The 24,120-nt window shown below is 42.5% G+C and overlaps 1 protein-coding gene across 2 annotated transcripts in view; it reads left to right on the forward strand.

Moving 5' to 3' along the window:
- The window catches only part of trit1 (tRNA isopentenyltransferase 1), a 48,856-nt gene extending 40,543 nt beyond the window's left edge, over window positions 1–8,313 (forward strand). For both annotated transcript variants that reach the window (XM_085262565.1, XM_085262564.1), the window contains 3 exons: window positions 6,109–6,218; window positions 7,105–7,222; window positions 7,564–8,313. In XM_085262565.1, coding sequence (XP_085118691.1) covers window positions 6,109–6,218; window positions 7,105–7,222; window positions 7,564–7,769 — 434 coding nt within the window. In that variant the 3' untranslated portion in view covers window positions 7,770–8,313. The remainder of the gene's footprint in view (window positions 1–6,108; window positions 6,219–7,104; window positions 7,223–7,563) is intronic.
- Window positions 8,314–24,120: the final 15,807 nt, after the last annotated feature.

A 24,120-nucleotide genomic window follows, 5' to 3' on the forward strand; every position in this document is an offset into this window, starting at 1 on the left:
TTGAAAACGACAGAGCCTCAGTCAGGCTAACAATGAAGTAGATTAAAGAAGCTAGAACATAATCTGAATGCTGACTTTATATGTAGGCTGAATCACATGCCTCGAAGGCACAAGTTTAACCCAGTTTTACGGTTCACGTTTAGTAGCAAATGTCAGAGCGAGAGTTGGTGGGCGTTCAGTGCTTTAAATACTTCTCAGCAGGATACGTGGTTGTTGATGGACTCAGCTCTGGTTGCTGTGAGGATTTAAGCACCAGGTCAGCCAGCTTAGAAGAAATCAAGCTTAATTTGACTTGCCTTTATTTGGGGCTGTGTGTGGGTGTACACCTATAGTGTGTGCGTGGCGAGGGGGGTGGAGTTAATTAGTTGATTTAATTACCCTTAAACTACATAGTAATCTGAGGTTATATTCCTTTTATCAGGTGCTGAATCTAATGCGGATGAGGCAGCTCCCTCTGTTTAGTAAAACTCCCACAAGGCAGGCATACAAGTGCAAACAGCACCTTGTAACCAGGTTACGCAGGTGTAGTTTGACCAAGGCCTCGTGAGCGTTAAGTAACAGGGGGATAGGTGTCTTTCAGTCCCAGGAGTAAATGAGTGAGTGAAGGATGGATGGAGGGCGACTGAGAGGAATGGCACATGGACGGCTGGGTTGGTTAAAGAAGGGAGAGTAATTTGATCCAGCTGAGGCAACAGGTGTGGGGTGAGTTTACACCCTTGTCCACTAGCAAGTGTGAAACCTTCATGAACTCTTTCTCTCTCTCTCGCACACACACGCGCACACACACACACACACACACACACACACACACACACACACACACACAAATAAATAAATGCAATCTCATACCATGGATAAAAACAAGACTGTGTTGTTGTTGCCAAAGAGACCTCTCTGTGACCTCTGCTCAGCAGACGGGCAAGATATGTTTAGGCGGAAACGTCAAACGCTGACGAGAAATCTAAAATCTTATTTTGCTGAGGTGAGGTGGGGAAGAGATGGTGTAATAAGAAAAAGACTCGTCTCTACTCCTCAGAACAAATATAACTGGCTTGTCATAGAGGATTCAACCGCTACGCCGCAGTGGCTCATACAAATGCCACAGGGTACATGTGAATCAGGAGAGACAGTCATTCATTACAAAACACATCTGCCATTGTGAAAAACATAGAGTGACTTATAGTTGTGTCTGTAAGTATTTGGACATTGCCAGGTTTTTGGGGTTTTTTTTTTGTAATTTTGCCTCCTTTATGGGGTTTAATGGTTTATGAATTCCATCCATTTGTATTCACAGTCCCATTGTCTGAGCCTCAAAACTATCTGGGCAGTTCACTGTCTATGTCAGGGGTGTCCAGCTCCAGGCCTCAAGGGCCGGTGTCCTGCAGGTTTTAGATGTGTCCTTGATCCAACACAGCTGGTTTAAATGGCTAAATGACCTCCTCAACATGTCCTGAAGTTCTCCAGAGGCCTGGTAATGAACTGATCATTTGATTCAGGTGTGCTGACCCAGGGTGATATCGAAAACCTGCAGGTAACCAGCCCTTGAGGCTTGGACTTCCCCACTCCTGGTCTATGAACTGTGAGAGCAGTAATGCTGACCCAAAATAGTTTGCCCATTTAAAAAAAAAAAAAAAAAAAGTAGGTGAAGGATGCTAAAGTCTTCCGTATAAACAATTGGTGCCACTTGTTGTTTTTTTCCACTTACGAGAAGTTGATCTCTTGTTTATGCAAAGTCCAGGAACTGCTAGCCTGCACTCTTAGCTCATCTTCACACTTCACAGCTAATTAAAGCAAAGCGACTTCCGCTGCACTTTTCGGTTAATGCGGCAGCTTCTCTCGCACACTTTAATTTGTGAGGCTGCTGTTTGCTGTTGAGCGATGTGTCAAAGAACTTTTAGGAAGATCCAACTGCATTTACAGATTTGCTTGCCACGCTTCTCCTCTCTTCTCTTTGAAACACACTACTGTACTTTGCACTTGGACTCTGAGGTGTGTCCAGTGTTGGTGAACGTCCTGAATGATTCGGTGTAGTTTGATGATCAGTTTCAGCTTTGTGAATCTACATGACGTGTTCATCCTGCTGCAGGCTTTAATTCTTATGATAGTTACAGCCAGAATATCAACCAGAAATCTGGGGGAAAAAACACATTACGTAAAAGTTATAAATTAATTTGCGTGTCACTGAGTGGAAAAAACCCCCAAGCAAAACACGACTCAGTATTTGGTGTTTTTGGTGCTGTGGTCCCAACTGCCTGCAGATCATTAACAAGGTTCTCCCGTGTAGTGTTGGGCTGATCCACCATGTTTCTCATGATCATTTGTAACCGATTGATCGATATGATTGTAGTCAGTCTGTGGTAGCCGGAAATGTGGGGACCTAATACTTCTTTAGAGAATGTTTATCTCTTTAAGAGTGTGCAAATAAGCTGCATTAATCACCAGTATACTGCGCTCTCATTGGTAGCGGTTTCAACTGCTCACCTTGAGGCTGAGATAAATTTTTCTCAAAATCTGCTTACTTCTCATCAGTAATAGATTATGTTCTGCTCCTACTTTCTGTGATCTGAGGTTACCATGTCACTGTGAATGCTTCCTGTGTGAGGATGCAGCTTAATGTATAAAGAGCTTAGATTTTAGATTCCCTCATTCCACAAAAAATCCCCAGAAATTAAGTCCACTCTTTACAGATCCCTACCTCCCAAAGGAAACTTGAACCAGCCGTACTCAACCTGCTTCAGAAATTCGATCACAAACAACAGTTAAACGACGGAGCTGAGTGAGACGAGAAGTGGAAGAGGAACTTTAGGAAAGGGGAAGGAGGCTGTTGAGTCAATAGCGGCAGCTGCGGTGTTCCAGTGTGGGTGGCAGCCAAAGAAGCACAGCTGGGCCAGGGGACATCGCGCTGAGGCTGGTAGCGGAGCTTTTATAGCAAAGCACACACAGCCGCACATCCTCACTCAGCAAACACAAGGATAACACAGCAAATGACTTCTCGCCCGCTTGTTGCAACAGGTGGACGACTGTTTCAACACGCGCGCACACACCCGGCGCTGGCAGGCAGCTGCCCAGCGACAGATTCTGCTCCTTATTGTTGACAAGGCCATCTCCCCTGTGCACTCGAAAGGCAGCGCTCACGCTTTGTGTTTTCTCCAAGTGTGCGTGCGCGCGCCCACACCGACCACCCCGCCCTTTGTCCCTTCGGCATTTCTTATCAACTCTCATTCGAGATGTTGCGGATTAGCGGGGTTAAATTTCACCAGATCCCAAACGAGAATCATTGTGGAGCATCTGGCAGCCCACCGTACAGTATCTCCCCTTTTATTTACCACCGCTCCACTCTGCCCAGGGGGGAGGTTAGCGACTGCAGAAGGGAATTGTAGGAGGGTGCTGAGAGAGATAAAAACACAAAGTAAGGAAACAGATAGTGTCAACAGGAGGGCGCAGAATGCCCACTGCTGAGGTGAAGTAAATATTAGAGAACCTGAAGGCGAGATCGCCAACTCTGCATCTGGTGCAGGTACGCCAGGTGACACTTGCTGCCGCCGCCACCTGCCTGGTATTGTGCCGCCAACACAAAAGACTTACCTCCACACTCACATGCAGGAACCATGCAAATAGAATCAGAGGCTTTGATTAACAGTAACTGCTGTTTGACAACACACAGACAAGCCCGACTGAGTTGAGGACAAAGTTTTGAGGATAAGTGGTGCACACAGATAAGAGGAGGGGAAAAAAACACATGCTGTGAAGCCAAATGATGCAAGTGCAGGGTGAGATTCTGCTATTAAGGAGCCTTTTGTTTGTTTTTGCATTTGAACCTTGTGTCAGATTAATTTAAGCACAGCTGGTCTCAGCATGAAAGAATAAAATATGTCACGTGTTTAAATCGCTGACTGCAGATTAAGCCTACAATATGCAAATTTCACCCAGTGGCAGTTGAACTGCAGTTTGTACCAAGAGTGAATTGTAAGTGTAGAGCTGCCGGGTGTGGCTGTATGGGGACTCATTGTTCCCACACACACACACACACACACAGCGCCACAGTCAGTCCTCTGACAAAGTCAACACTGTTAGTCATACAGTCAGGACTCTGTGTCTCTCTGTGATAATGGAGGCCCAGACGGCTCCCAGTGGAGTTCAGTCTATAGGATGTCTGCTGCCCTCAAATCCACAGTTGACTTTGTGTAGAAAGGATTAAGACATAATTGAGTTGGCAAACAGCGCTTTATAGGTTAATGGGATTCGCTTACCTGAGAGTGTGAGCTTAACACACATATATTCTAATCAGACTTTGAGTTACCAAAGTTGGAAAACCAGAACAACCCCAGATTCACGCGTTCTGTAGATTGTCCAGTTTGCCTAATTTAGAATGAGTTTTTCTAACCTCTAACTAACTGGGGACATAATGGAGTGGCTACAGAGATGATGTGTTATATATTATTCCTTTGTGTTTAAGGTGTCGACAGTCTAACGTTTATTTTTTTAAAATTGCATTCAATGTAAAAATTATATGCATTGCATGCAGAAGTATGCAATGTGGTTTTGTTGTGTTTTGATGGAAAAAAGGGAAACGGCTGCAGTGACTGTGACCTGCAAACATGCAGGGTAATGCAGTATATGAGGCAAAATCAGAGGTTGCCAGTGGTTGAGGTGAAAAGCAAACATTGTCCAAAGAAGTGTTGAGAGAGAGCTCCAGAAAGCCTGGAGAACCATTTCCTCGAAACCACTTTAAACAATTACACGAATGTCTGGCTCCTTGGAAGCAGATTTTTTTTATTTATTTATTTTTAATGGAAGGATTTTGCACAGTACTGTACATTTGACCCATTCATTAACATTTACCGCCATCCACCATGTTTTTCTGTAAGCTTGGCAACTTATAGACAAAAATGTTCTCCGGCTTTCCGACTTGTCGTTCCGGGCATTTTCGCAAATTTTCCCTCTCAGCCAACCGAACCGAACATGAAGGCGCAAAAGCACAACCAAATCCCCGAGCTGTAAGCTGTCGAGTTGTATTCTGGGTAATGTAGGCTCCAGTTTTTAGCATGAAGAAGGTTTGAAATAAGGTTCTGCTGCACCTGCACGTTTGTTCAGTCATGGTTGCTGCTGTCTCATCTGGAGTCAGGTTGGTTTCTTTTCGCTGCGTCGTGTCTGAGTACAGCCTCAGAGTTTGCGCTTCTCTCGTGCATTCAGACCGCAGTCGTAACCTTGATTCCTTGAAAAGATAACCATCTAGCTAGCTTTGAATGTCATTTAAAACCCTGTCTGTTTGTATTTTCTAACCATCTGGAGGAAAAACTCTTTAGTACAATAAAAGGAAAAAGTGAAGACAACTTGTGTGACAATGTGTCGTAGTGTGCACTGAAAGAGTCAAAAAATGGAGCTCAGACTCTTTTTCTTTTTTTCTGTTTTCCTGCTCATTTATTTAATCATTAAAAAGTTGCATCTGTTAGAAGTCACTCTCTGCAAGTTGCACCGATCTAAATTTCCACGGTACGCCTTGAAGGGCAGCGGCTCTGGATGCAGGCGAGCGCTGGGATAGACAGAGACAGGAGCGGGGCAAGGTCTGGTGCTGCCGTTGCGTTCCCGAGGCCTGGCCCGGAGACTGCTGACTGATGCAAAATAGAAACACGGGGGTGGAAGAGTTTGAGGGTGAGACAGTGAGTGAAAGCTGAAGCGAGACTGATGGCGGGAGAGAAAGAGAGACGGCGCACAAGACACGAGGGTGGGAGGAAGGAGGGGGGAGACATTATCGAGCCAGTGTGAGTCAGCAGGTTGATGGAGCTTCAGGGTGCGGCTCCAGCACATCGCCGCTCCTGTGCGTTACCCAGTTTGAACTGGCCTGTCTCAGCCGTTGTAGTTTGCAGACAGACCCTCCGGAGCTTCATTGTTTTATTTATATATTTATTTATTTATTTATTTGTGTACAATGAGCACTGTCACGGTCAGAGGTCTGAAAGTTTTTTTGTCAAGGCTTTTTTCCCCTCCACCTGTTTATTAAAAATAAATCGTTGGAAACACTGAATCCAATATCAAATCAAGTCCTCGTTGTCCTTGTCAAATGTATAAGTGTGTGTTTTTGACCTTTCTGTGTGTATGTGTGTACAGGACCAGGGGACAACATCCCTGCAGTGTATGGCCTGGATGTGACGGACGTGTCACGGTGGGAGGAGACGGTGCTGGACCCTGCACTGCAGATACTGGACAGCCTCAGTAAGGTGGGGCCTCAGCAGTCTAAAGTGGCAGCTTCCTGTTGGCTGCTTTCATCTGGTGCTGTGGAATCTTTCTCTTTTACTTCAGTTCCTTTCGCTACTCTTTATCATTCTTTATCTTTTCATTGCGTACTTTGTGGTTTTACATTTCCTTCCTTTCATCCTTTTGCCATTAGTGTGTTCCTCTCCTTGTTTGCTCTTATTTATTCCTCCTTTTGAGCATATGCCCTTCTTCCTTGGATTTGCCTTATTTGGGCTTTTTTTGTCCCATTTTTATTAATTTTTCCTTTCTGCGATTTCCTAATTCTTTTTTGTCCTTCAGTTGTCAAAGGGCGATGGCGTGTTGTTGCCACACCGCCAGGCGGGTGGTGTGGACACCCGAGTTTGTGAATAATATAATTTGAGAACGAGGCAACGTAGAATTTTAAAATTGACATCACGGATGAAACTATTAAAAATGTTTGAATCTCAGTGACCTCGATGTCAAAGTCTAGTTTGTTCTTTGGTTGAAAAAGGAAAAAAGGCCTTTGTTTGTATAAAATTGTCTTCTGCAACACGTTTGCTGTTAGCCGAATTTAGGTTACTTGTTTGCTTGTGATATTTAGCATTACCAAACTGCTTGTTTTTCCACGGTTCACCCATCCCAGTGAACTCCACTTGTCAACCATTCAGCATTCCGTAGACTCATACGTCTCTCCATTACAAGATCTTGGAGGATCACACAATCGGGCACATTTATGGGACCATAAATCATGCTTTACTCTGCTGCCTATCCGATGTTCTGCTTCCGTTCCCTTTTTTGTTCCCTAAAAGTTTGTTTTAGCACATCATAAATATTTTTTTCAGATTTAAAACCTTAAAAAAACCAGACTTTTTTCGCTCCACTTCTCAGCATGAGGAGCCAGCTATTGCACCAGTCAGAGCGCAGGGGACGGAGCAGAGAAACAAGCGGAGCCACCACACGTGTGACCTGTGTGACAAAGTGATCATCGGTGACCTGGAGTGGACAGGTGAGGCATAAGCATGTGGGGGGGGAAAAAAGCTGAATGTGAATATAGACGTTTGCTAACGATACTAACATGTTCATCAAAGCACCGAGGACAAGCAAACTGAGAAGTACTAAAGAAGTCGTACCATGTTATGTATTTGACTGTTTAGCGCTGCCTTAAGATTCTGTGGAGATTCATGCCCAGTGCCAAAAACAGATTTCTTTTCTCTACATGCTCACCTGATCACCTCTGGGCCCTGTTGCACCAAGTCTTGTGACTTGGCCTCTTGGTGACTTGGTCTGTTTCTCTGTCTGTCTTGCTAAATATATCCAAGGCGTGTCGTTTATCCTCTGTACCCACAGCTCACCTGAAATCCAAGAAGCATCACTATCATGTGAGGAAGAAGAGGAAGTGCGATCCATCCTGTGACCAGTCGCAGAGGACCAGCGCACCTTCCGACTCTGCAGCAGAGACTCTTTTAAAAGACTCTTGTGATACTGTTGCTCCGGGCAGCGGTGATCAGGACTCTTCTGGGACGACACATGAGGAAGTACCAGTGACTCTTTAAAAAGCCTGCACTGACTCTGATCCACATCCATCTTCACTCAGGTCTCCATCCAGTACTTATATGATTAATTCCTGGTTTCCATAGGATCGAATTTATTTATTAATTCCTGAATTCCAACAAAAAATCCCTCCTTCATAGATGCTGAAGCCCTCGAGCTTCAGGTTCTTGCAGCATTTTTTTTTTTCTTTTTCTTTCCAGTAGCAACACAGACCGAAGTGAATGAAGTACATGATTTATGGCGTGTGCAGGCAAAGAATAAAAAAAACAAATCATAATTTATTTTTTAACACTGCCTGAAAATCTAATGTAAATTTTAAGAGAGGTTTATTTTTCTATTTTTTAAGACTGTGCTGTATATACCACTGCTATGGACTCTCTAGTTTGTCAGCATTTCAGGCTTCAGGACAGATTGTTAGTATTAGGCCCGGTCACCTTTATTTCAAATAAACTCCCAAAGTTTTCTCAGCTCATGCTCCGAACATGTAATCTTGTGACATAAAATATTTTATTATTAAACATATTTTTATTAAACTGGAAAAAAAAAGTCTCTTTTTGGAATTTCCCAAAACTTTATAGAGAATTCAAATGAAATGAGCACTCAGAGCGCGCACTAACAATGAAGGTCAAGGTCAAATGCTTAGCCAACATAGATACTGTTGTCTGCTGAGGCCTAGTGTATTGTTGTGAAGTTGGTAAATGATCCATAAAAAAGATTGTGGGTAATATGAAGTTTTTGCTGATTTACTGAACAGCTCGTGCTGGTTTTGGGGTCTACCATCACGCAAAACTTGAAGATGATATCTTGAAAACTGTGGATGCTACACCGTTACAGACAAACAGAACTAATTACATACACATTTAGGGGGCGAAATCGGGGGGACACGGACTTAACGCTATAGCATTGACAGTAAAGACAGCTGTGGACCTCCAGCCTCCACCCACTGTGGAAGACAGAGCCAAGCTGCAGCAGACTCGGGTCTTTTAGGAGACTGCAGCCATGCAGAGACCCTGATGGACTGCCAACCAACTCACACGTCACCCCATGTGGTCAGGTGAGAGACCCTCGATGACATAACGAGTCCTTCCCCAGGTTTACCTGACGATAACTTCTTTAGGTGATCGGACGCTCTCCTTCTCTCATCTTGGCTCGAGTTTGGACTTTTGGGAAAGAAGCATTTGGATCCCAATTATGTTGTTTTCATAATCCTAGGAAGTCTAAATTGTATTTATCCAAGTGACGGTGCTTTTATGCCACTCAAACGAGAAGTAGAAAGCACAAAATTGGATTTCAGGGGTCTCTCGATGTGACAGCAGCAGTTTAACCTTGGTCTCATTGAGCTCTCATTGGCCTGCTGACACAGCACTGAGCTTGGTCCTTTGTTTGCCGGCTGCCACCTCATTTTACACTCATGAAATATGTTGTTTCTGGTCTTTTGTTCACTAGTCACCTGATTGGCGTGGTTTATCTCCTGAGTGGAGCCCAGCCGAGCTCATTTCAGCCCTGACGACGGTGTAAACCACCAGCAGGTCAGGCTGTGAGAGGAGTGTGTTTTCACAGCGGTGATTGCAGGTCTTTGTTTATCCGGCAGCGTGCCGTACCGCTTTCAACCCGAGGCGTGTCTTCCCCCCGCTGTAAAGCCACAATACCTGGCATCGCTCCAGAGGCTTTCTTTGGCGGTGCTTTTCCGTCTCCTCACCTTGCTCCTGCGTTAACGCTCTCTGTCTTTAAGTTTTCAGTTGCGGTCTTACAGTCTGAGGAATTACAGAGTTTAGTTCACAGGCTCCCAGAAGTTGACCTCATCCACATGGCTAAAAATATTTCCAGCAGCATAATAGCTGGAAGTGTGCGTCTGTCTGCGTGAGTTGTGTTCCACATTCTCTCTCTTTCCAAACTGGGTCAGGCCTCCAGCTTACTGGGGTATTACCATACAGTACGGGAGTCACAGTGATAGCAAAGGTCACTGTACGGCTCGTGTCTGGTTTTTATAACCACTCCTCTGTTTGGATGGTTTGTTTTTCTTTCCTTCTGTTGTCCATTTCGAATCAGCTACGGCTCTATTTTTTTCCACTGCAGTACTTTTTTCATCTTGGTGATCTCTGTAATGACAAAAAACCAACGAGAGGGATCTTTGAATGAGGAAAAAGCGTTACTGTCAGGCATCCAACGTGCTGTTGAATGCCTCGCATTTTCTTTAGTAACTTTACACATGGTGTGTAGTTATCTTGAGTGGCTCAGCGAGTCTGGCTTGGCACCTCCAAGCACCACTGAATCAGCTCACATTTAAGAGCCAAGCTTGCGCAATTCGGTGACATAAAGCACCTTGACTGGAATGCCAGTATCCACAGTCACAAGGCTAATTAGCGATGTGCACACTGTGAAGCAACGTGTCATCGATGCACGCACTGAATGAATAAAGCTTTGAAACAGGCTGGGGTGGTGTACTGCAGCTGCAGCTGCCACTCTTCTTCTAAATCTACCCTATGTATGTGCATGTGCATGTGTTTGCATGCATAGCTGCATCAGTTAGTGAGCCATACAATGATTCTCCCAGTTTCAGCACTTTTCTGCTTCTCCCTCTCTCTGTCCAGTCCTCACCATAGCCAGTCAGTATTTTTAAATGCTCTGAGCACATACCGCCCCATACATGAGGCCCAGTATAGGGGAACTGTACATGCGGTAGCCTAAAGATGTCCATTGGTCTGGCCTGTTCACCTTGGGGCCTTGGCCTTTAGTACTCCATATACTGCCTCCTGCGTGGGCTGTAAATCAACAGTATAAACCAGACTTCACACAACCTCACGCATTGGTAGCCTGACTCTCCAGAGCAGAGCTGATATTAGCCTGCCTGACAGCTCAACAGAAAGAGATTCTAAACAGTTTACCAAAGGTGGAGGCTAAGTATGTTTCCATGCTAGTTGTTCATAAGCACCTGCAATTGGCCACCTCGAATAATACCCATGAAAACATTTTGATTGGTCTACTTTTCTTTCAAGCAGTAAGTGCATTTTTACCGCTGAGGTACTGTTAATTTCAGTTTCTAGACCAACCAAACTCTTCGATTAAGGTGCACTCCATCTGTACTGTTAAGACACTGAAAGGAGGCTGCTGACCATTTAAAGGAGGGAAAGACAAGGCTAGGAAACTTTAAATACAATGTTTGGGTTTCTTCAAGGCCTCTCTCCACTAATTGGAGTCATTTAAGTCATTGAACTGGACTTCTCAACCGTGTTTTTGCTGCTAGTGCCTTTTAGAGCATTATTACTGGAATTATCTGACAAATAACCCGGCTTTATCAGCGCTACAGGCAGAAGGATTCTGCTTCAGATTTGATGACTGAAAATGTTGTACTTCATTAGGCTGTTAGCCGTAATGAGCAGGTAGGGCTGCTCGATTATGGCAAAAATGATAATCACGATTATTTTCACTGAAATTGAGATCTCGATTATTTGACAATATTTATTTAACAATAACAATGTATTGAATAATGGCTTTAAAGATTGTCAAAAATAATATAAAATAGTGTGCAAATACTGATAACAGTGCAAATGTTTGCAATATAAAAAATAAATGAAAAATGTAAACATCTATGTTTAGTGAACTTTTCAGTGTAGCTCTGTGGTGCAGCTACGACACCGTAGCAACGTTTACACACTATGTCTACGGTACTTGATCCACGTCTGACTCCGCGAACCCATAATGTTTCCACACCACTGAAGGTTTTTTTTTTTTTAACCTCTCTTTTCAACCAACGACAGTCACTCTCTCATCTCCAAATAACTTCTGCTTAGCTTTCCGAGCTTCCCTCGGGTCCTCTTAATTGTTGTGACGTGTGTTCGAAACGCAGAGAGGTGCGCTCGATTTGCTACAGGAGCAGTGCGAGAGTAAAGCACAAGGGAGGTGCTAATAATCGGCTCAGTCATTTTTAATGATCGTTGAAAGCCCAGATCGTAATTTAGATTAAAATTCAATTAATTGAGCAGCCCTATGAGTAGGTGTCTGTGTTTTGCAGTACTTTCTGGATGCAGATGTTAATCAAGTTTGCTAGCATTAGCCGATAATTTAGCACTGGTCCTCACGTCAAAATATAGCTCTACAAAACCAACATGGTGGTAGATGAACTGCTAACATCAAGGCCTCACTTGCGCAAGCCTTGAGACTAGTCACCTTGTGACTGGCCAGTCACAAGGTAAAAATGAGTATTCTCCAACTGGTTTAAGAGTGGTCGCTGGTTGTTGCTAGGCGAAATTGGGCATTAGGCTAATTAGGTACCTTAGCTAAAAGCTTTTAGAGGTAAAAGCTTTTATCTAAGGTACCTAATTAGCCTAATGCCCAGTGCTTAGGACCAACAGTGGGTCAACTGGAGTTAGATTGGTTTCCCAGCTCATTCCTGCGGCACTTTCTGTTGGTGCTTTTCACCTATAAATAGAAGCGGCCTGTTTTCAGTCTTTATGCTAAGATTAGCTGAGGCAGTAGCTGTTTAATTAGCATAGCATAGAGATAGCTATGTGACTATTCTCAAGGAACTTCCTAATAAAAGAAATTGAGTAAACTTTCCTTTGATGATTTCTTGTAAAGTAACTGTGATACTGTCTTTTTAACCAGTCAGACCTTTATTTTTAATCATTCTCCTCATTAATTTCTCTAGTTTGTCCTCTAATTGAGCTCAATGGACGTCTGTATTTGAGCTTTGTGGGCTTCTCAGAGCTCTGCTTGTAGTAGTGTGTCACCCAGTGACTGTGCATCTAGGTAATTTGAAGTCCACCTAATCCTAATCTCTAATCCCGTTTGACTAAACATTCTCTGCCATCTGGCTCTGGCGAGACGAAAAAAAATGCTTGCACGTATCTACACAGGCAGACATGCAAGCATCTAATCAGATAGGTGGTAGCCAAAGTCACTGTTGAAATGAAGAGAAATATCAGTTCTGCTTGTGCGGAGAATTCTTGGAGATACCAGAGAAGGCCGAGTCTTTGCCGGGGGGGCAAAATAATAGATACCACACAGCCTTTTTAATCTCGTTTTGTGGCGTGTGAAGGACTTGTCTGAGAATGTGTATCTCTTTTGTTGACACTATAGGCGCAGACGGTTAAAACCAGCAAAAGGTCAACTATCAGGCGGTGAGCCGCTCAGTGTGCGAGCAGAGAAGATGCTAGGAGCTCACATTTGTAGCCTTTGACATCTTTTTTCTCAATAAAGATCAGTATGTGTGTGTTTGTGAATCCCTGCTTGCGAGCTGGGGCCACACTGTTTCCATGCATATAAGGATGAGGACAAAGGGAGTTTCACAAACCTGTGAGAAACACAACACTGCAAGGTGTGACTCGATAAGATAAAAGCGTATTGTGTTGTTCTGTGTGTGTGCGTGCGTGCACGAATGTGTTAGTCTTGTTTTCTATTACAAGTACCACAACAAAATGCAAGGCGGTCGCTTCTTACCTCTGTGGCTACTGCATGTGTTTGTAGCTCCTGCAGTATAGGTGTAATAATTGCGTGTTTGCACCTGTATGCATTATGAATTGCACACACATGGCCAGAGCTACTCAGTGAGGGATGAGTGTTGTTGCAGCCTAATCCTGAGATGCTGTTTTATAACATTTCAATGTGATGTATGCATCCAGAGCCAAGTGCAGACATCATTTATTTATATGTGTGTGTGTGTGTGTGTGTGTGTGTGTGTGTGTGTGTGTGTGTGTGTGTGTGTGTGTGTGTGTGTGTGTGTCTCTATAGGGAGGAACTAGGTTCACTGAGTTCATGCAGCTCTCTCTCTCTCCGTCTCTGTGTCACACTGTCTGGTTCCTGTAGTGGTCGCAGTACACGAAAGAGAGACAGAAGGAAAGGGAGAGGAGGAGATGTGATAAGAGGTGAAAAGCCTTTAAGGAAAGTGTCATAGGTGCAGCTTATGCATGGCTCCCTATAGTCTCTCTGTCTGTCCTCTCTCGCTCTCTGCTGCATATTTCCTGCCTTGGTTATGTAATGCGGGGGCTGCTCTGTACTTTTTTCCTTCTCCTTTTTCTTCTACCCTCCCCAGTGCAGAGCATGACATGCCTTCCTGTTTTTCCAGCAACCCAGTGAACTCTTTTCTTTTTTTCCCAGGGCAGTGCTTGCCCATTTTCTATTGTTACGTATTGTATGCATGGTGCTCTTATTTTTAGATAAAGCTGTTTGCACTTGATGTATTGTGTCTGGCTGGACTCATAAATGTCTCCGTCCTCACACTTCTTGGGTCTGTGTGTGTGTCTCTCTCACTCTTCTCCACACTGCTGTCCATCTTTCCTCTCTTTTGTGTGTCTGTCCACTTACTTTTCACCTTTACTTTTAGGCAGGAAATGGGTGTGCTGGCTCATAAAGGACTATCAAAGCAGCCTAATTCTCAGTTATGTGTAAGCATGCGTGTTTGTGTGCTTATTTTCATTGGACGTATCTGTGCACTGGGAGCAATGTACTCTCTGCAGTGTACAGAGTGTGAGACAAAGGGTGTGTGTGTGCGCACATTGCCATTGTCAGTGAGTTAAGCGCTGTAGCCGGCTTTTTCCCGCCAGTGCGGTGTTTTGTGGGAGGGGTTTTGGCTGCGCTCAGCAGCAACAAAGAGCGTCCGCTTCCCGCCTGATATGCAAATAGATGTGAGGTGGGCGGAGCTGGGAGCCTCCCCTAATGCAGAGCTTAACGCTTTCACTGCCAGGGTGAAGGTCAGTCGGTGCATTGTATTAAATCGTCCTTATTCTGCTCACCAGGACTCTGTGACAGCATAGGGCTGCACCTACTATCTTAAATGAACAGTCTTTACTTTTAGTCTGAATACTATGCAACAAGTTATTTAACCCATTGTGATCAAAGGTCTCTGTGCTGGAATATTGTCTGGCTTTATATATACACTCAACTTTCCCCTTTATTGGACTTGTGGACTTTCCTGGTTGTTCATTAGGAGGACATAAACACAGCATTAATTGTACAACTGCAACCATGCACAGCTTGACCATCAATGAGCAGACAAGCAGTGTAGTCGAAGCTTTTGGGGATTCAAGGCCAATTGTTCTCTCTTCCAAAGAGGAGCATCAGCTAAAGCTTGTTGATCTTAGAGTTTGGAAAGTCTAATCTCTGATTTTGCAACTTTATTTAAAGATTTGTGTTCTGTGTTCATTTGTAAATATGATTTAATTTACTCAACTTACTCCTGTGTGAATCCTTTTTTATTTTAATTTTACTGACATCGCCACGCTTTCGGATTTACCAGTGAAGTGGTCAGAGTGGTGAGATCATATTCACTCATGGCCACAAAGATAAACATGTAGCTGTTGATCTGAAATTGGTGCAAATTTAAAATACAAATAATAATATATAAACTTTTAAACCTGCGCTATTTATAAGTTAAAGAGTTGGAACTCTAGTATTAATTTACAAATGTTGTAAAACTGCTATTGTATGTCTGTGTGTGCGTGTGTGTAACAGCACATGGCTCTTTTATGTAAGTGTGTTATAAAACCCAGTGTAACATTAGATGGCGTGTATGCCAATAACAGCTGTTGTACACGTGTACACACACACACGTGCGCTCCTTCACACGCCACTTCATGCAGTTCCTATCAAAGCGCCTTATTATATGAAGACATTAAGCATATTAAGCACAACACACACATACTTCACAACTCCAAAATATTTTGTTTCAGTACATTGAAATATAAGTTTCTGCATTACAACCTGTATCAATAAGCAGATATTCTAATACCTCTACTAACTTTAATGAGAGCCATAATTTGCAAAATGATCTTCTTAGCACGATACAAATCACTGGGACTTGAATCTAGTTTTTTTTTTTTTTTTTTTAACATCATAAAGTCATCGAGTCAGTGTTTACAGGGGGCACGAAGCAGAGGGGTCTTTTACCCATAGAGTTCTCTAGATTCCCCCTACTGCCTGTTAGACAGAGTTGAGCATTAATGCAACTCAACATTGACTTCTTTTACATCCCACCATGTAGGGCTGCCACAATTAGTCGACTAGTCACGATTATGTCGACTATTAAAATCGTCGACGACTAATTTAATAGTCGACGCATCGTTTGAAGCTTTGTAAGATCACAAAAGACGCAGGAATGAGTAGTAGGATTTAAGAGTGTAATAACGGACTGAAACAGAAGATGGCAGCACTGCATGTACAAGGATGCCAGCTGCCGTTAAACCCCGAAGAAGAAGAAGCTGTGTCCCAGAATTCATAGCGCAGCCCAGCGCAGTTGTCAACAATGGCGGCAGCTAGTTAGTTTTAACTTTACTCTTATTATTCTTTCTGGGTCACAAAATAAACGTTTAACATATTTTCAGGCGAGAATGTAGCTGTGTAAACCTCAAATATCTGCTCAGTTTATCAAGACACCACATATTTTCAAAAGCTCTCCGACGTTTTCGGAGACGTCTGTTACCCACTAGCTCGTTAGCTAGGCGGGGGCAAGGCTAACTAGAGCCGTGAGAACACCGGACTCCCGGCAAATCGTTTTCAAACCCACCACTGTCTTTCGCTACTCAGGTTAAACATGATATATAAGTCACTTAGATAACTTAAAATGTTATTGTTTGGCTTTCTTTAGTATTTTATTTGTTCCTGAGTAAATCGGTTTGGCTAAGATTAAAGTTATAGTTTTTGCACAGCTAAATAAACTTCAAGCAGACAGCTGATCATCAGAAGTTTGAGACGCTGGATAATATACTCCGGTGTCCTGTTATATTTTAGAAAGCAAGGAGTTTATTAAACTTCACCGAAACAATCTGCAAATTTCATTAAAAATTAATAAACTACCATCTTGTCTTTATTTTTAGTTAGCACAAACACTTCAAGCTGTAAGCTAATGATAGTTATATAAGACCAGATGCTGCTGGTGCAATAAGCTGTACGCTGTACGTCCAATGGATGATGATCTGATTAGTCGACTAATCGCAAAAATAATCGGTGACTAGTCGACTATCAAAATAATCGTTTGTGGCAGCCCTACCACCATGTGTAACTCGTATATACAGCCTGTAGTCGGACCTTACTAGGACTACAGGCACTGGCCATGCACAGTCGCCCCGACTGTGCATGGCCAGCGCAGCTTAAAAATGTCTCCTGGCATTGATTGTCCGAGTTTCAGGATGTCTCTTGGCAGGATGAAACATCCGTCTAGGAATACAATGAACATAGCTGCATTGCATTCTGGTCCTGATGCAGTCACTGCAGCTGCTTTCGGTTCCACCAAATGCACCACGGCGCATTTTTATAAGCATCCCTGGAAGGTGTGCTTTGCACAGAGCAGGCGGGAAGGGTGGAAAATCAGACACGAGGGCAGCATTTTCAAAATAAAAGACCCTGTGCAGATTCAGCATACTGCTTCTGAGTTGCTCTTGGTGCGATTCAGCACAAAGACGTGCATGTTTTCCAGAGGTCAGTCTCCTAAAGATTTTCTCTGATTCTAGGTTTTTGATGACAGTGGTGGAGAGCACTGACTTACACATTGGTCCAAAATCTCCTATCTGGGTCAAAGTTTGCACACTCTACATTTAGATGGGGACAGTGTTATCCTGACAGACATCAGTCCCCTCAGGAGATGAGTCCTTCATTAAAGGATAAAGGTGATGACTTGAAGCACCTCTGTATTGGTTTCTAGTGACCTTTTCCTCCAGTGGACATACCCAGGCACAAATATTTAGATTTTTGTTTTTTGTTTTGTTCTTCCCATTAGACTTTGATATTGGTGTTGTGCAATTTGTCAGCCTGTTGCTTGAGAAATATTTGTGTACTCGGAGGACAGTAGACACAGTAATGTGCAGTGTTGGTCAAGTTACTTGAAAAAAGTAATTAGTTACTGATTACTGATTACTTCTCAAAAAAAGTAATCCCGTTACTTTACTGATTACTTGTTTTCAAAAGTAATTAATTACTTAGTTAGTTACTTTTAAAAAACATGATACACTACCTGAATGCTTGATAAAGCAATAGACCTTTTGGGCCAATGCTATTTTTTTCTGCATAATCCATCATATAAAAGTGAATCAAATGGAAAAGTGTCTTTTTAAAAAATTGTTTATTACTTTTAATCTTAACTTTATAAACAGTGCATCAAACAAAAATTAAATTAAATTCAACAGTCTTTGACTTTAATAAATTTGTTTAACATTTGAACATATTTCTGCACATTACACCATATTTTAAGAAAATAAAGGCTTAAACTGTATTTCTGCATACTCCAGCATATAACATAAATTATTTTTGTGTATACACACATCTTTTCATATAAATAAAGCAAAAAATAAATAAATAAAATTAACAAAAACATCTTTTAACAGTTGGTAAAGTGCAGAGAGGCATAATATTGAGATTACAAAAACAGAAAATGCTATTGCATGCTACATTCAGGCTGTTAATCCAGTCTCAGTTTGTGGTAACCCTGAAAAAGACCTATGTTTTATTGTTTTCTTTTGGACTGAAACAGTGGTTATATCGCATCAGCAGAAGCTTCTCAAACCTTCTATCAGACATTCTGTTCCTTTTTGGGGAAAGCACCAATCCACCTAAACTGAACAGCCGTTCCACTGGTGCACTGGATGGAGTTGAACTGTTGTATTTCATGTACATCTTTTTCAGATTTGGGAACTGATTCAGAATCTCAAGCTCATAGCCTGACCTTAAAAAGTCAGTTATTTCTTTTTCTGCTGAGAAGCTTTCTGTGGGCTGATTCTGAAATTCAAAAAAGTCCATTTCGGCTGGGCTGGCTGGGATTTGGGACACATTAGTGTTCTCAGTTGCAGGAGCAGCTTTACGACACTCTGTTATCAGGAGCTCCTTCACATACTCTCTCCTACGCTCATCTCTCAGCCAACGAAGTTTAAACTTGGGACAAGTGGCCGCTGCGAGAAGTCCTTCTTGGCTGTCCAGAACAGCATCAAAACGAGTCTTGATGGCCTGTAACATACAATATGATGCAACTAAGAATAAAATTATTTTACTGTATAATTACCTATTGTCAATATTTTGTGGGCGTTACAGCTCTAAACCATCTATATTTTCTATTATCAATACTGTATGAGATTTAATTTTGGCTGAGGCTTTTGTTGATATTATGATTAATATTCATGATTAATGATGATCAATGTCCCTGATATTTAACAAGGGGTGAATACTTGGTCTTTTATTCTATCATTTTAATAATTGTACCCACTGCTTAAAACAAAGTATAACATCCACCCACTGTGAATGGTATAATAAATTTAACAAATCCACCCAAAGCAATTAATAATAATCTTACCTTTACAATGACATCTGGAAGGCTGGCTGTCATTCTAGAGAGGTCATCTTTCAGGGCAAGGGTCTTTGACATCAGGCTTGTGAGTGTTGGCAGTAAAGCCCCGTAGGTGCACTCATCCCCTTGTAAGATGTCCAGAGCCACTGTCAGGGGCTTCATCACAGTACAGTACTCTTTCAAGAACTGGTACTCCCTTTCATTAAGGCACTTGATTCCCAGTTTTACACACAGGGGATTAAGTTCATTCAAGGGAATTGTGATGATTCTAGAAATGGCCTCATACAGGGAATTCCACCTTGTGGATGTCGGTACCATTAGTTTCCTCCGACTGACTTCCTCCACCTGTTCAGAGGCTAATGTTGATCGACTTGCTTTAGTCCAAAGAGCAGAACATTTTGCAATGCTACTCCTATATACAGCCTTGGTGTCTGCACAGGAATTTAGATGTTTGTCAACATCGCTTGTTGAAATCAAGTTAATTGTGTGCGATGCACATCTGTAGTGTGGAGGGAGGCTGAACTGTGCATCACCAGATGCAGCTGAAAGAGCTTCTATGACATCAGTAAAGGTCGGTTCCTCGTCATCACCTTCTTCATTTTCAGATTCAGACTCCAAATGACAGGGCTGACATACTCTGAATGCTTTGGCAAAATTGGATGCATTATCCGTTACAGTGGCAATAACTTTGCCTTGTAGTCCATATGATGAATGGATTTCTTCAATCTCTGCTCCAATTACATCATAGGTATGGCTGCCTCTAATTCTCTTGCATGCTAGAGCGGCCTTGTTGTGTTGTAATGTGGAATTAATCCAGTGAACTGTTACACCCATAAAACTTTTATTATTTACCGTCCAGATGTCAGCAGTGGTGGAAACAAACTCTGCCTCTTCGAGTGTAGCCTTCAAGTTAGAGTTCATTTTGTCATATTCTCTCTCAAGGTATCCTACAAATGACTTTCTCTGGGGCAGCTTGACACCACTTTTAGTTGGTATTTTTTCTACGATGCGTCGGAATGATTCAGAGTCAACAGTGGAAATCGGCAACATGTCCTCGACGATATAGGCAGCGACAAGCTTCTTCAGTTCAGCGGCACTAAGTCCTGTCGCTCTTACGTCTAGTTTAACCTGTTTAGCAGGAGTGGGTCCATCTGAGGTTTGCCCGGTGGAAGTAGATGTGGTAGCCACAGCGGTCACGTCAGTGAGGGGATCCTGGGGGTTTTCTGTCAATTTAACATTCTTGTGGCAGCGTGCTAGGTGCTTGCTCAGGTTGGAAGTGGAATTTTTCGACGTAGAAAGAAGTTTTCTTCCGATGCAGAGTGTACAACGTACGCTTATGTTTTTGTCGCTTTTTAAAGAGTCAAATTCAAAATAATGTCGGTATTTCCAAGTATTAAATGCTGCACGATCGTACTCTATCCCTCGCTCCATGTTTTCTATTGTTGACACACGAGCTACCATAGCCGTCGCACTCGCTTGCGTCATTGTCATGAGACATTCTCGCAAAAAGTTCACGGTTTTAGTAACGCAGTAACGCAGCGTTCCTACGGGAAAGTAAAGGTAATCTAATTACCGTTTTTGCAATAGTAATCCCTTACATTACTCGTTACTTGAAAAAAGTAATCCGATTACAGTAACGCGTTACAAGTAACGCGTTACTGCCCATCTCTGGTAATGTGTGATATTTGATCCAAGGAAGATAAGTTGTGCAGTGTGCCCTGCTGATTATAAACAAGTACAGTTGTGCATTAGTTTTTGTACCTCACGGATTCAGTTACAACGTTTTCTATGTGCCAGGTGTATAAATTTTGAATGCATGTTTCTGTTTTACAACAATCAGGTGAGTTTGAGGTGTTGAGGCCAAGTCAACACTTCAAACACGTTGTGGTGCTCCTCAAACCTTCCCTAAATCATGTTTACTTTGTAGGAGGACGTGCTATCCTGCTGAAAGAGGCCCAAGCATTCAGGCAATACTGTTTCCATGAAAAGGTGTACTTGGTCTGCAATACTGTTTAGGGTAGGTGGTACATGTCAAAGTAACATCCACATGGATGGCAGAACCCAAGATCCTAGCAGAATATTGTCCAAACCATCACGCTGCCTCTGATGGCCATAAAAACAATGTAAAAGAAAACACTGATTCATCAAAGCAGGCCACCTTCTTCCTTTGCTCCAAGGTCCAGTTCTGATGCTCACGTGCCCATTGTTGGTGCTTTTAACCGTTTCAGCAGGGATCAGAATGGGCACCCTGACAGCTATGCAGGCCCATTTGCAACTAACTGTGATGCTCTGTGTATTCTGACATCTTTCTATCAGAACCAGCATAAATGTCTTTTTTTTAAATTTCAGCTACAGTTGAAAATGTTGGATTGGACCACCGCTGCCAGCCTTTGCTCCCCTTGTGCATCAGGGATCCTCGACAGCCCGTTACCCTGTCGCTGGATCGAAATGACATCTCGGTCAATTTGGAACACTGTTGGGTTGTTTCTTCTGCAGTATAAGATTTTCACGTGGTTTCATACTCGGTGCTCAAATGTCTTTTAATAACGTGAGCATTGTTAGCTATAGACACGCATTTGTGTCGATACAGACCAGATGATGGCGATACTGCAGCTCAGCTCCACACATGCACAGCAGTGAGCTCTGTCACAGCTGTTTTCTTTAAAAAGGCTATTAAACTTTTCCTTATTTAGATCTTATATTTGGTACACTGGTGCAATTGTTCAGTGCAAATAATGATGTCAGTGAATGTAAAAGTAATCTACAAAAAAGCAGACCGCTTTAATCACTTCGTTTAGTTTTTTTCAAGTGTTGGTTCCGTATGACATCAGTGAGAGTGGATATCCCAAATATAGTCATTTTAGGTACATAGCCCCTCCCACTTTGTATTTACAAGGGACAGCCAATCAGAACAAAGTAAAGTGGTGTCAAGTAATGCTTTTTTACTTTTACTGAGCGTTTTTTACAAAGCTGGCTTGAGGAGAGATGGAAGAGCGCTTAAATGGGTTGTTTCAGACAGAAGGCCACGTATAAGATTCATTAGTAGTACAAGTAGTAGTAGTAATTTTGAATAACGCAAAGCTGCTCTTACAGATTGCGCTAAGATCACAAGCTTAAACATGTACAGTGAAGTTTGAAAGGAGTTTTAACTTCCTCTTCAAAAGGATATTGTGTGACTATAGGCTGCCATGTGCAGGACAAACATTGTGTTAAATGTATTTGTCCTGCTTTACTAAAAGCTGCAAATTTGAAGTATGAATGCATTAAATTATCGCTGAATCTTTTATGTTAAGTTGCCACAGAACGGTTGTCCTCATGTCGCGCTTGCACATTCAGGCATGTACGGGCTTGTTAAAGAGCAGAGAGAACTGTTGCTCAGCACAGTTGGTCAGCACATTTGTACAACAGAGCAGTTGCTAACCACTCCGACGCCGCTCAGGCTGATTTACATTGTGGCCCGCGAGGACAATGACTGTCTGCTGATATGAAGTAAGCCATGCCAGGACTAGTTAGAGAGGGAACGACAGAGTGGGCGGGAAAAATGCTTACTGGTGTGTGTGTGTGTGTGTGTGTGTGTGTGCGTGTGTGTGCGTGTGTGAGTCCAAGTTCAGTGAAAGGCCGCGTGTGAACCCAGAGGAGGGAAACCACTGTTGAACGTGTATCGCGCTCATTTATGCTGATAAGGTGCTCTCGCCTTGAGGACAGTTAACGGTTAGTACTTGATCTGTCGGGGGCCGGGCCGTCGTGCGGAAGGGAAGAGAGCAAAACAACAAAGTAATAGGGGAATTTGCAAAACATTTCAGGGGAACTTTTTGAGTTATCTGAGATAACTTTGTTTAAAGAATCTAACAGAAAAGGACATTTCCATATCTGAGATGACTCTGTAAGCTCTGCTGGTTTATGTCAAACGGAGACATCGTTTAAATAAATAAGCAAAAAACCCAGAAAAGTATTTATTTACATGTTTTAATAATTTGTGTTATTATAAATTGTGTTATCAAAGATGTCTTTATGGATGAATCCAGTGTATCCCAGACTACTAACAGCAATTAATTAACATACAACTACAGTTTGGTGCTCACTCAAGTATCTGATGTGACTTTCTCTTAAATTGTTGTTATTTGCATGGTCTGTTGAAAGACAGTAAGTAGCTGCGAAGGATTCATTAACCTCTAAATTTGAATACATTTGACATTAGGGAAGTAAACTGAGACACTGGTTCTTTATTTATTACATGGCAGTTAGGGCACGAAGCCAAAGCCAGACCCATGGATAGAAGTACGTACACACACACACACACACACACACACACACACACACACACACACACACACAGCATTTCTCTTCAAACTGTGTGGTTTGAAGAGAAATGCTATAGATTTCAGGGTAGAAGAAGAGCAATGTTTTTCCCAGTACTGTGTTTTGGGTTTTTTTTCTAGATTTTTGGTTGATATTCTGTTGCTCTCCATTGACATCCAAAAAAATGAGAGACTGTTCAATTTCTTAGTAAGTGAGCAAACTTGTGAATTCAGGAGGGGATCAGAAATGTATTTCCCCTACTATGAAAGAAGCAAAGGGTTTAACTTTTTGGGAACTACCAGTATATTTGGTTCCTGGTTTTTGTGTTTTGATATTTCCATCGTATAGCAGAAAAGTACATTTACCAGAAATAAAGAAAACTTTGTATCTGACGTTTAATAATTTCTTCCTAGAATTTGCCGAATTTACTCAGGGAAATGCATGGCTATGCATGAGACACATTTCCATCATTTTGTCTGTATTTCTTAAGCAGCAGCTGCCAGAGCTGAAAAATTAAACAAACTGTAATTCTGCAGTTCCTGAAATGTCCACTTGAGGCTGACTCCACGAGCATACATGCCAACCCTCCCAATTTTTCCATGCCCCTCCCGAAAATCTCCCGGAGCCACCATTCTCCCGGATTTCTCTCGAATTTCTCCCGATTTTCCACCCGGATAACAAAATTGAAAAACCATATCCCAGATTGGCCCATCCAATTCCAGTTTCCAACAATGGCTACTACTACTGCAGCTACTTAGTTTTAATATTACTCTTATTACTCTTTCTGG

This window comes from Mchenga conophoros, linkage group LG22, assembly GCF_057382185.1.
Source record: "Mchenga conophoros isolate Kocher_MC1m ecotype Shallow Benthic linkage group LG22, M_conophoros_male_GT1.1, whole genome shotgun sequence".
NCBI classification, from domain to species: Eukaryota; Metazoa; Chordata; class Actinopteri; order Cichliformes; family Cichlidae; genus Mchenga; species Mchenga conophoros.